The 12,985-nt window shown below is 42.1% G+C and overlaps 2 protein-coding genes across 2 annotated transcripts; one reads left to right on the top strand and one right to left on the bottom strand.

The window, feature by feature from the left end:
* Positions 1 to 3,401: 3,401 nt before the first annotated feature.
* On the bottom strand, positions 3,402 to 5,642 carry LOC149109187 (uncharacterized). The gene has a single exon (XM_089294995.1). It carries the CDS (start codon positions 5,626 to 5,628, stop codon positions 3,871 to 3,873), a length of 1,758 nt encoding a protein of 585 aa, XP_089151121.1. The 5' UTR covers positions 5,629 to 5,642; the 3' UTR covers positions 3,402 to 3,870.
* A 6,003-nt stretch (positions 5,643 to 11,645) lies between these two features.
* Positions 11,646 to 12,498, top strand: LOC110052270 (CD209 antigen-like protein A). The gene is made up of 2 exons (XM_020758380.2): positions 11,646 to 11,706; positions 12,050 to 12,498. Exons 1-2 carry the CDS (start codon positions 11,646 to 11,648, stop codon positions 12,496 to 12,498), a joined length of 510 nt encoding a protein of 169 aa, XP_020614039.2.
* Positions 12,499 to 12,985: the final 487 nt, after the last annotated feature.

Below are 12,985 nucleotides of genomic sequence, written 5' to 3' on the forward strand. Positions count from 1 at the left end.
GTAGTCTATGGGAGTTCTCTCAAGGAGAATCGAAGTCCAATCTGTGGAAGATCGCTAGAGGGGTCATAACTTGTTTAGCAGCTTTAGCCTTTCTTATTTGGCATTCGTTGCACTCCTTCTTCCATTCCCGAATTTCTTCACGACCAGAAATGATCCAGAAGCCTGTAGTCAGCAGGATTCTCATTGGTTGGCATGAAACGCTACTGCTTCAGATTCATCAAACTTTGAATTTCTCCCCCTCGGTTTGCTACGAAACGTATAAATTTCCAACTTCTTCCTTTTATCCAACACTGGAAATTCATACTATCGGACCATAAGACTGCTTTACCCAATGCATTACTGAAAACTGTGGTACTGACTCGGTCATCCTTAGTTCCAGGATTGCTGCCATCAGTTCTAAGCCGCGAGTGGTGTAACTCTTGTCTTGGCTGCAACTAGTTGACTTGATACTGATCCACTCTCGTATGCAACCCTCAAATAAACAACAGCACCATATGCATCTTGCGATGAGTCTACAAAGGTGTGTAAGATTTCTGACAGCACAACTTCTTCTGGGCCAAATCGTAAACATCTGGGAACTTTAATCGCTGGTAATTCTTCCAACTCACAGAACCGTTCTTGAGACTTGTGGAACAACTCTCTCGGGCATAGCTCATGCCATTCAAATCCTGCCATCCACATCTCCTGCATCATAACTTTGACTCGAATGGTAAATGGTGGCAAAAAACCAACTGGGTCAAGTAGTGAGGGGATTCTCTTCAGGAAATTCCCTTTAGTGAGCTAAAAGTTTTCTTCGAGCGGATTTGGTTTGAACTTGCACGTGTCTTCTTCTGGAAGCCACGTGATTCTCAGTGTCTTCACTGTTGGTAGAGGATCCTTGTTGATGCATATGTCCACCTCTGATGATCTGTCCACGATTTGTATCTTCTCTAGAACCTAGGGTGAATTGGACAACCATTTACGAGCGTGCATTTCTGACCTGCTCATCTAACTGCTTGTACAACTCAATACCGTGATCGTCGTCCAACATCAAGTCCATCTGTCATCCGTATATGTTGACTTTCACACAGTTTCTGCAGCTAAGGGCAGCTCATCTTTGTGTTGCTCGGCATGTGTTTGGGAGAGGAATTACGAACTGTGCTCGGAAAGACGACGAGTTAATCCTAAAAACGACGCGATTGAACTCCTATTCTTCTGGTTCTCTCTGCTGATCCAAGGACCTCCATAAAAACTGTTGACCTGATCGGTCTTTATTGCAGCTTCAATTCTCACATAAATATTTCAGCGATGTCACAGATGCCTGCAACAGGGTGTCTTCTGAATCGGAGTAAAACATCATTCAGATCTCTTTGCAGCACCCGTCATTGATAACTGACGTCATTGAGGGTGATTCCTTCAAACTTCGCAGAGGCGTCAAATACGATGTGAGCCTTTGTCGCAGCTCTGTCCAGTCTTATTAATCGTGAGAATCATCTCCTTGCGGGTTTTTCTTCGGTTGAGTCGATCTTGCGAATGTAGCCGCTCTCCAAATATTGAGTGATGTTTTCTGAGTAGGTTGGTGCGATCTCTGGATTGTTCAGTAAACGTTCCTCCGTGTTTCACAATCTGCGTAGTGCCATGCCATGATTGTCTGGCAAGTTAAGAACGTTCGATCACCTTCCACGGAAGTGCCACTTGATATCTTGATATCCATCCAAGTACTTGAGAGTCTTTTCAACGTACCTGCCCTAATGCACATAACTTTCATGTTTCCTGTGACCTTTAACACGTTCTGGTGTGAAGGCCATTATTTTAGTTTTCACAATTCCCATCCAAACTTTCTAACTTGACCTCAACTGGGATAGTTTCGAAGGTTTCAATCTGCCCACTAGAACATTCACAGTTACGCTTTAATTTGGGGATGTCCTTAAAGTCCAAGCTCAGAGGCTATATCAGCATTTAAATAAGTTTTCAGTTAGTTGAAGCTTTGTCCAGCAAGTCCTTCTTCAGAAACACTGGAACTGTCCGTAGCGCCAAATATCTTGTCTGTGCACTTTGGGTCGTCACTGTGGGGTGAGACCTCTCTGTTGATTGCTCAAGTGGATATTGGGAGGGGGGAGAAGGGCCATTTCATTATTTGCCTCAATTTTGATGCTCCTTTTTCCCCTTCACGACTAACCTCTTCCACGACTAACCTCTTTCAGTTAGTTTGGACTCACCGCGAGAAACAGCGCGCAAAAAAATAAAAAAAAAAAGCGTGACGAGAGGAAGCGAAAGAACGCGTTCTTTCGCTTCATCTCGCCGCGCTTTTTCTTTTATTTTTTCGCGCGCCGTTTTTCGCGATGCGCTCCAACTAACTGAACGCCTGGAAGAGGCTACTTCACTTCGCTCCTGCAACTGTTCAATTCGATCTGCTGGCGCAGAGTCTCTATGCAACAATCGATTGTGAGTGTTCTTACAATTATTTATCCCGCATACTCTCGATCTAACGCACTTTTCTCCATAGCCTGCGAGCAGGCTCCCCTTTGAGTCAAACGCGCGACCGACAAAGAGCGAAGCGATCCGGCGTGTTAGAGTCTGGTGGAGAGGCGCCAAGAAAGTGAGCCTGCCTTGATCTCTGTAAATTTTTCATTTCTACTTCACCTGAATGAAGTAAAAATACCATCGGTCGAAAAGCGGGAAAGACGAGAAAACTGTCAATCTACTATGTTCCATGAACAGCGATAATGTTACTAGACCCTCATGGAGTCGGTAATTAACCGCTTGTTCTCACAATTTCAAATAAGAAATAGGTCGTCCACATTTGGAGTCAGAGGAAGAGTTAAGTGGGCGCTTTACTCATGTTTTAACAAAGTTCCAGTCTATTTCTGGTTAAATTTCAAACTAAAGAGTAAGCAGGAAATAGCAGTTGAAATTATGTTAATTCATCAAAAAGCACTTGTCGCATTGCCGACTGCATTTTGTATGAGTTAAATATTACAAACGTACTCGATAGCGAGCGGGCAACGAAACAACACAAAGGCTTTTGCCAGTTTTATACCAGCATCATCAAAGACCAGACTGCCAAAGCACGGTCACTTGGTATCAAGTGTATGTCCTTGCTGGGTATAAACTTTCACGGTTTTTCTTGGGTAAAACTTTATTAACAACGGAAACGCGCCTGCGTGCTGTCATGAAAAATATTAACAATTTTCCTTAGAAATCTGAGCTGCCAAAGTTCATACTTACGTTGAAAATGGGTTTGGCTTATTTCTTCTGTGATTTTAGGAGTGGAAATGAAAACTGGAAATTTGCAGAGATCAGAGCAGACACACTTTCTCGTATGGTGGTTTGGTTGCTCGATTTCGTGATTTAGATTTCAAACCGTGAACTGTTTCCGATGCCACTGTACTGTCTGGAATGAGGTCCTGTTAGGGGGGGGGGGGGGGGGCGGGTGCCCATGTCCCCTGTCTGAATTTCACAAGCGGCTATGTCGGCATTTCGCAAGGTTCTTATGTCGCCTGTCGGAATTTCGTCTTAGAAGAATTGTGTCAGGGAATTCGACCTTGTTCAATTGAAACGAAATTATACACGTGCATAATATATCATAATACTTCTGTCTATTAAAAAACTGACAATACGAAGACAAACATCAGGAGAACAAAAATCAATCAAAGTTTGACTGAAGAAGTCGTCTGTTCTAGCCATATTTTGCCAAACAAAAAATAATAATAATAAGATAATTTGAAAACCGAGACCAGAGTGACTTTCAGTTTTTGTAGGTGCAGTTTATTCAACCTCGATCCATGGCTAGATTAGTAATGACCCCAATAAATAACGAATCGATGAGACACTACCAGTTAAGACTGAATGCGTTGTATCAAATTTGACATGATAGTAGTGTAGAGAATATTAAAACATTAGCTGAAGTCGCGGAAGACACAACAGCAATGGAGTAATAATTGTGTATATTTTGGGGCCGTCTACGCTATTATATGAAAAGTTGTAGTCAGAGGTCCAAACGGTCTGGGCGAGTGACACTCCTTCCAGATGATGTACACAAGGACATTCTGCCAAAGACCACGTCTGCTTGGCTTTCATCTTCGGAGTCAAGGTCGCTGGTCTCCTCGCAACTTCCTTTGTCTCGCAGAAAATCGTCCACTTCATTTTGATGTCTAAGAAATGTCTATAATAATAAATAAATAATAAATATGCAAACTCCAAGGCAGTCGGCATGTCGTTTCTAGAGCGCATTTGGCTAAAAAAGTTTTCCACAACAAGTGTCAAGGTGGCGACCAGTTTGAGAAAGCTGTCGAACTCAGGGTTGACCTCTTTCAGAAAATCTCTCAATGAACATAATGAATCTCTGAGAATTTCAACGCTACGTTTACTCTTTGATGATATTGTTCCTTGAGGTCCTTGAGTCGCTGCTTTTCGTCCCATTTTCTCGTGAATCTCATCTACCCAAACATCAACTGCCGAACTCAATTCGCTCAACGAGGAAATGGCGTCTTCGATAGTGTGGTATTCTGCTTGAACTCCGCGCAAATGAACTCCGAACATTTTGCATAACGAATCAAGTAGCTCGAGGAATTTACACAGGGAATTCGTTGGAATGATGATTTTAATAGCTCCTACCGCTGTATCTGCGACATACATGGTTTTCCCTTCGATGCATAATGCTGTTGGTTGAGAAAAAGATGCTGCTAAGCTGGATCCATCACTTGACTTATTTGCACCAGATCCAGCAAGCACTCGAATTTCTGAGGTTCTTGGCAAAAAACTTCGCACCAAACGCGATCCCCGGTCTGTGAAGACAATGTTTCCGTCGGTTGAAACATCCACCCCGTGGACAGCATGGCAATTTGGCGTACCACTTTTAACTATAAGCAAGCTTTCAGACGTTGCCAGATTGAACTTTGTGATTCCACCATCCCTGCTCGAGTTAGCAACATAAACGCTGCTTCCATCAAACGCCAGTCCAAAAGGGTTTGCCGTTTCAGGAAGCTTTAAGATCAAACTGACAGTGCCTTGCAGAAATGCGCCATTGTTGCTGATGCTTACCTGGAAGACGGACTGGGAATGGCTGTCGGACACCATAAGCAAGTCTGTTGCAGCAGCAACAATTGCTAATGGTTTCTTGATCTCTTTATCCAATAGAAGCTTATTCAGATCAGATGTTGAATACTTGATTCCTTTTCTTTGGTCCTGAACCCATGTCGTCATTGCCTTTACAAGATCTTTCTTTTTAGCACAGGCGTTAACTTGGATATGACGCGCATCTAACTGAGCACGTAGGTCGACTACCTTCATCTTGTTGGGATCCATAAACACCGATGACCCAATTGCTTTGTACGCCACTCGTTCGTTGCCTGTATCCGCAACAAAAACGATGCCACTGCTATATGCTACACCATTGGGATGTTTCAGTGACTTTGAAACCTCGGTCACATCAACTGGGTAGTGGAGGCGGGCCAGAAATAGTTTAGATTTTTTGTTGTCGGTGATAAACAAACTACCATGATCACCAACACAGACACCAGTAGAATTCTCAATCACACCTTTGGAGTTTCCTTTATAAAGGCGAAAGGTCTCTGGGATGATGGTCTGCACAAGGAGTGGTACCTTACGGATGACATCTCTCACTGATGGCTTTGCAATGAGACGCATGGATTCTACCGACACTCGGTCCCGATTTCTTACCGCACTGAGTGTGACTTCTTTACGCATCTGACGTCTGATGTCATCATCTTCATCGTTATACAGCACGCGGAGATTCGAGAGATTAAATCTCTCGCCATGAAGGAACAGAAACCAATTGGCAAAGGAAGACTTGAGGCATTTTCCGAGATGAACTACTTCTGGGATTGGTTTTAGGAACTTCACCTGCTCCTTGATCTCGTCTTCAGTTTCTTCAGTGGAAAGCTTAGCGATCTGCTCCATTGCCTGTTTGTTGCTTTCTTCACAATCAGCTGTCCAAAGAAGAACCAAAAGCTTCACGCATTTAATACCTGATTCCAAGCAAGATCGGTATGCTCGAAGTGTAGTGTCACTACTTCGATGTCCCAAATCGCTGCAAGGCTGGCAGACTGTGCAACTCTAAAGACAAGCTGAAAGTAATGAATGCTAATTAAAACAGAAACTAACTTTTTCAGTGTTTAAATTAATTGCCTTTTTTTTTGGCTGTTTTGTGATCAAGTTGCTGTTAGTACTTTTATCCACTCGGAAGGTTGCTTTAACACACGAGACCTTTTGTTAATTAAACTGTAGAGTTTTCAGTAAGCAGGTTTTTGTCAGGGTAGCATTACAAAAAGAGGGCTAGAATCTTATCATTTATTGTCTATCAACCTACCTTCACATCGGTTTCTGCAGCATTCTCCAGAAGTATCAATTGCGTTCATGGTGGTTGTTGTATGTCTCATTAAGCATCTAAGACAAATTTACAACTGAGCAACACGCTTCATTATTCTTTCTGCTACGTCTTCGCCGGAGACGCGTTTTCCCGTAAACTCCAGGCCAACAGGAAGTGACAAATTATTGTCCAATGAAGTGATAATTTCACAGTTGACCTCAGTTACAAAAGAGACCTTCAAAGTTCCAGGATCAGGAGATGGGGTTGCTTTAACGTACTCCAAGTCAACTGGGAAGAGAAGGCCAACCAACTCTTTTACACTTGTATCAAACTGGAGACCCGGCTTAATACTCATACCATCGGTGGCTAAACAGACTGGAATCACATGAAGATGTGGTTGGTCAATCAAGGGGTGAACTCCACTTTCCTCTAACTGAGCAAATAATAGATAGGAAATTAAAAGGTTTTTTATTATACCGTCCTTGGTGGTATAACCAGCCTTGTCCTTGCTTCTTGTTGATTTAGAAGGAACAAACGGAAGATTCCAGTTTTCCCAGTTGAAGTCAAATGTCCCACCTTTCTGCTGACCATAAAACCCGGCACCACGTAACAGATTCATAACTTTGTCCTTGCCATGAAATGCAAGAGTTTCAGCGAACAAGGTCACATCTTTGTCGTGTGTGAATTGTTTTCTCGGATCTGATGATTTCTGCGCAAACTCGAGGGCACTTCGAAGAACTTTGTAAAAGATGTGATGGCGTGGAAGATTGCCACTTTGGATCTCTTGTTGTAGAGCCACCACGACTGGATCTAGCTCTTCCAAGCATCTATAGGGCAGAGATAGAGTTTATAGTTACATATATTAGGGCAATTCACTTAATTGAGAAAGTAATCAATCGGCAGTTTCTCTAGAAACGTGCTTTTTGAAACATGACTTGAAAAAATTAAAAAGCGTAACCACAGGTACTCAGACTGAAACGAACTTGCACTAATCCATCACTCTCATCACTCTCGTATTCAGTATGTCCATCCTCAGAATGGCTGGTAAATTCAGACTCTTCTATATCTTCGCTTTGTAGACAAAAAAGGAATCAAACAGCATATTTAATCAGTTTGGCCTTTATTTCAAGTGTTTATGAACTGCAGTTGACAATTACAGTAAAACGGAAGTACATTTTATTCTTCAAACTCATGCGAGATTATGAGGACTCGGCGTAGTTCTTACTTTGCAGTTTTGCATGCTTGAGAATATGTCCCTAATATCGCAACTTTTCACAACCTTGCAGCTCTTCCAGTGATCTGTTTAGGAGCAAGTGGAAAACAGGAATTAGCACTGCAAGGGCATAAACATGTGATCAAGGAACCAAGGTCTGGTACTAAATTGAATATTTACTTCTTATGCAAGACGGACCACCCTCACTCCACCCGTTCCCACATCTTTTAACTTGATGTTAACGTTTGCTAGAATATCTTCTCGCTGGTCGTACACACAATAAAGAAATTCAGTGAATTATAATCTTGTCTTAAAATACATGGGTCATGCATTTGTGTGATTGATGTCATTAATGTAATTTTCCAACATTATACCTACGGTTCCTGAAGTGCTGATGATATCTCAGTCTCTTGACAGCCCTAGTTACTCTGCATTTTCCACACACGATGTGTAGTTCCGTAACTGCGCGAGATCCTGGATAGTGGACTTTAACATCTGCAAATGGACGTATACTGATAGTAAATTACTGTGGTCACTTTTTGTGCGGGCTAAAGAAAAGTTAGAAGTGATAAGTTAAGATCTTAGAAAATAGTCTTCTCACCCTGCTTAAACTTCTCCAGAAGTTTTTCTTGGTCTTCTCCTCTTTGATATTTGAATTCCTCAACAGTACCAGTGTAATTTCTCAGTTTCAGGAGCAGGTCTTCGTCTTGTACAACACGCTCATCCCGCTTGTAAGGTCCCCTTATCACTTTCTTTTTTATCTTCGCGCTCGTCGATGAAACACCCTTAACTCTACTGTATTGTATTTCATGAAGGCGAACTATGGTAATAGATGAACAAAATTTAGATCCCTGAGCCATTTTAATACTAGGAAATTGCTTAACCTTTACCCTTTCGCCAAGATTATTTTAAAGAATCTAAAGTAGATATTTGGCGAAAATGGCAAAGGCCGTAATTGAGTTAGCCTTCTCTACCAGGTTACCGATGAAAAACTTATTGGAGAGGAGAACTTGTATTATCCTGGGGTATGTTAACGACAATGAGACATTTTCTACTTAAACAACTTTTTTAACCGGTGACCACCTTATTAATAATTTACATAGCATTGTTACTCACCAGTGAGATAATATTGCCCTGCGCCACTGTAAAAACGGGTCCTTAAATTTTCCCAATCCGTCTGCGCGTTGGCCATGTACGTTTTCTCAGAACAGGCGACACCAATTTCAATATTGAAATCGCCGATTTGGTTCCTTCTGGCATCAGTTGCCAATCCATATTCTTTTCTGAGATCTTTTTTTAGAGTACACAAATCTCGGTGAAAGTCTGACATCACGAAAAGGGTATTTCTGCAGCCAGATTTCTTTGAGTGGCCGTATTTATAGACCTCTATTGTAGTGTCGACTGTTAGTTTCGAGCTATCTACTGTGGACATTGTGGCGGACGTACTTTCGTTGACGGAATTCTTGGTGGCAAACTGAGCCATAGTCATCTGAACTGATTTCGGCCTCGACTCTTGCTTCCGTTTTTTCACTTCGCAGACACCTGATTGCTCCTCGTCTGAGTGGTCTACACAGCTCCTTTTTCTTTTTCTATCTTTCCTGTCGTAATCGTTTGCTAGAGTAATGAAAGACAATTTATGACTGATATTTATTTTCAGGCACTACTCAAAGGAGTGTTGCGTGACCGCAAATACCAGATACCCCAGAGGCGATCAGAGGCGTCGGAGATCTGTAACCAGACCTAACCACAGTCTTCCTTCAATGCCATGTGTTTCTTTTGTTTCTCAATACTTATGCAATTTCCAAAGCTTTGTGACAAATTGAATTTTTTTTTTTTGATCGCAACGTAACTGTCCCATCAAAACTAGTAACTTTCGTTTTTTTAAAATTCATAAGCTTAAAATACTTCAGAACTCGAATTTTCCTGGAGTTGTTGGACATTAGAGATTAGATTCTCAATTTTTTTCCCGTGTCTACCCACCAAAAACATCTAAGATGACGTCAGAAACCGTGAAACGGTTTATTTAATCTTTTTACCAAATTTTCCCTTGGTAAAAACGTTCCAAGGAAAATTCTGAAAATCTGACGAAACGTTAATGAACAGAAGACTCTCCCTTAACAGTTACCGTACGGGTTGCTTGGTCTACCTGGATCAAAAGTATAAGTTGATGACCTTTGATCCCCGTTCGTGACCATTCGTGACAGATCCGGAGTTTTCCGTGTTGTGAAACCATTTATTCTATAATTTATGGGTTAGCGCTGACTCATAGCCACGTGTTTTAGATCACTGGGAATGATATAAGACATATAAGAGCAGTAACCTCGAAGACTAGTAACATCCCTCTAATTTTCATTGACGTTATCATTCTTTTAATCTGAAGATTTACCCTCACCTGGTCTCTCTCTTCTTTCTGACTTTTCGTACTTTTTTTTTTTCCTTCTTGTGCTTTTTGACCTTTTTGTGTTTGCCCATGTTGATGCCGTCAGTGACCGTCAGTGACCAGTCAGTGACCGGTCAGTGGTACTGTGACCAGTCAGTGGTACTTGATAGTTACGTATTTGAAGATAGAAGAAATGATCGGACATCGCTTGCAAGTAACGACAGTAACACGAACGCGACAGTAAAATATCTCCAACAGATGACAGAAAGATGGAGCGCGCGCGCACGTGGTTCTAGCCTCCTACCCGGATGCTCTTTGGACTCGTCATGCAATCCTCCTGCCGTGACGAACCCTAGTTGGTTAATTAATTTTTAGTTTTTGTTAATTAATGTCATTAATGACGTTAATATATTTCAGTCGGTAAAATGAGACGTATTTATGACTTATTGTATTGGTTTTATTGAAATGTTATTGACGTTATTGTTTAAAACATTCACTGCATTCACAAATCCGAAATTCGCTGTCGGTCTATTGGTGTCGCTTTCCCTATTTCGCTGGAGTAGTCTGTCGTCTGTCGCCAGTTCGTGGCTCTCGTGTCGCCGTTTCAAGGCCATGTCGCTTGTCGGAATTTACCCCTAACAGGGTCTCTGGAATGCTGCTTCCTGGATGATGAATTCTCTTAACGTTGCTACTGACTGCCAACGATCATTTTTATGAATCCACCGATGATAATGCGCCAGCATTGCTTCTGCCTTCCTTTTATAGGTACAGCGATCCGCTTTCTAGTTCTTCATGCCGAGCAACCTCCTTTAGGTTTATACTACTGTAACGTCTAACAAATATGCAAGTCTGTCGAGGTCCCTTGCATTTCCATGGCGAAGTAGCTTAAATCTCACTAATTCTTCTATACGCAAAGCAATCGGATGCCGTTTGCCGCATCGTTTGTCGTTTTAATCTTTCCTTTGCTGTCTCATTTCTCTTTGCTCCACGACCTTTAATGCTTCGCCAGATAAGTATTGGCGTAGCTGAAGCAATTTGTATTCTGTTGTAGCGGCTACTTTGTCCACACATGCTATGAAAGCCGTTTCCCAACCCTCTTCTTTTCCAACAAGTGCTAGCTATGCTCTCATTTCTAGTGATAATTCTTTATTGATTCGGAATAGAAATTGGTCTATATTGACTGTATAGAAACAAGGTGTCCGCTGCTTTCAAACTAAATGAAAAAATCGTTAGGTCCCGGTACTCGTTTCTGAGAAAAAAAGAACCAGATTATTTGGCCCCGAGCCCTAAAACAATACGTAACAGCTGTTACACTATGACAAAAAATAAAATTACAACCTATCGAGAACTGCTACTTGAAACCACAAGTACCACTATTAGTGCCACCTGAATTATTACTTTTAAGGGGCACCGGTAAAGCCACCGTTCAAGTAAGTTTTACTGCCACATTCAGTGTCAAGTTTTCGTTCATCTTAAAGTGCGACCTTCTGTTACCCGAATATTATCAGGTGTGAAGTTAAGTATCGCAGACTCCTCACGTGCAACAACTTCGTCGTTTACGTAATACGTAGCTCTGATCCCGCCCACTCAATTAAGACCTGAGTCATACCCAGATCATTTTCCTTAAGGATTTACTTCCAATTTTATGCTGAAGAAATTGTTAAGTTTCCTGAAAGTCTGCATTGTCATGATTGTATACGTATTAGCCTACGTCACAAGAAAAAAATTCAAAGGAGACTGGGATGAAGGAAGCGTCTCTTTCAAAGTTAAGCAACCTAGTTGAAATAGTACAGGTAGCGGAGAGTGAGTGAATTTCGTGGTTATCATGGCCTTCTTAGCTTGTTTTGGCCATTTTATCGAGCTCTTCTGCTTCCGCTGCGACTGATCAGTGAGGAACTGATGACAAGGGAGTGACGTCAAAGGGAATGCCTATACTTCAAATTCGTGCGCTCTTCTTTGCATGTTTCCAAAACCGACCAATACCCGTGCTCCTCTCGCTTAGTCAATCAAATTGCTTCTTCCTAGTTGATTGTTGTTTGTATAAAATAAGTAGTTATTTCAAGGTCACTTTGAAATTGCTCTTATTTTTGAACATTTCTAAGTTGAGTTACATTGTACACCCTTTTATTGTATTTACCCTGAATAGGTTGTCCGCAAGATTGGCTTCTTCACGGAAATTCTTGTTACCACATCATCGACACTCCGACCGCTAAATGGAGAGACGCTCGAGCGACTTGCCAGAATCTGGGAGGAGACCTCGCTATCATCAGATCACAAGATGAGAATAACTTTGCTCTTGATTTGTTAAAGAAGCAAAAAACGGTAACATATTATGGTGCATGGCTCGGTCTTTACAGAAACCCGTCTGCTGGAGATGCGTTCTACTGGATCGATGATACTCCGCTAGAGGGTCATCAGTTTTCCGCATGGGCAAGCGGGCAACCGAGTCATGTGCAAGAGAAATGTGGCCACATGTATGCAGCTTCAGACAGAATAAGGAAGTGGAATGACAAGGAATGCAGTTTGTCTGACGCACAAAGGAGTAAAGCCCCAGTCGTTCTCTGTCAGAAAAGGTTCATGTACATGTGGTCCTGAGGCGATCACTGTTTTTCTATGGTATTACACGAGGAGGCCACTTTTGTTTTCAGTGTATATGGATGTAACAAGGTCGCGATCTGTGATATCACTTGATAAGCTGGGGATTTTATTTTTATGTGCAGATATTTTGATTTTCAACCTTCTGTCTTGTATTGGCCCAGCCAGTGAAGCAGCAATGTACGTATAAATGTGACTTTCTATTGAGCCAAAAGTCGCCGGGATGCTAGTCCATCGCAGGGTTACCCTTCCCCCCAGCATTAAATTTGCCAATACCCATTTACACACCTGCGTGAGGGGAGGCACTGTGAGAGTAAAGTGTCTTGCCGAAGAACGACACAATGTCCCTAGTAAGGGCTCGAACCGAGACCGCTTGCTCCGGAGTCGAGCACACTAACCGTGAGGCCAGTGCGCCTCCCACACCAATTACTGTCGAGGGGGTGATTTTTGTCACTGAAATTGCCAGGCAACGTTAAGATCTAGATTC

Source organism: Orbicella faveolata, unplaced genomic scaffold (genome assembly GCF_042242905.1).
Source record: "Orbicella faveolata isolate gen_17 unplaced genomic scaffold, um_ofav_v1 contig_25, whole genome shotgun sequence".
NCBI lineage: Eukaryota > Metazoa > Cnidaria > Anthozoa > Scleractinia > Merulinidae > Orbicella > Orbicella faveolata.

Coding starts and splice junctions, on each gene's coding strand:
- LOC149109187 (XM_089294995.1), bottom strand. CDS start 5,628: ATGCGTCTCATTGCAAAGCCATCAGTGAGAGATGTCATCCGTAAGGTA.
- LOC110052270 (XM_020758380.2), top strand. CDS start 11,646: ATGAAGGAAGCGTCTCTTTCAAAGTTAAGCAACCTAGTTGAAATAGTA. Junction 11,707..12,049: donor AATAGTACAGGTAGCGGAGA/GTGAGTGAATTT, acceptor TACCCTGAATAG/GTTGTCCGCAAGATTGGCTT.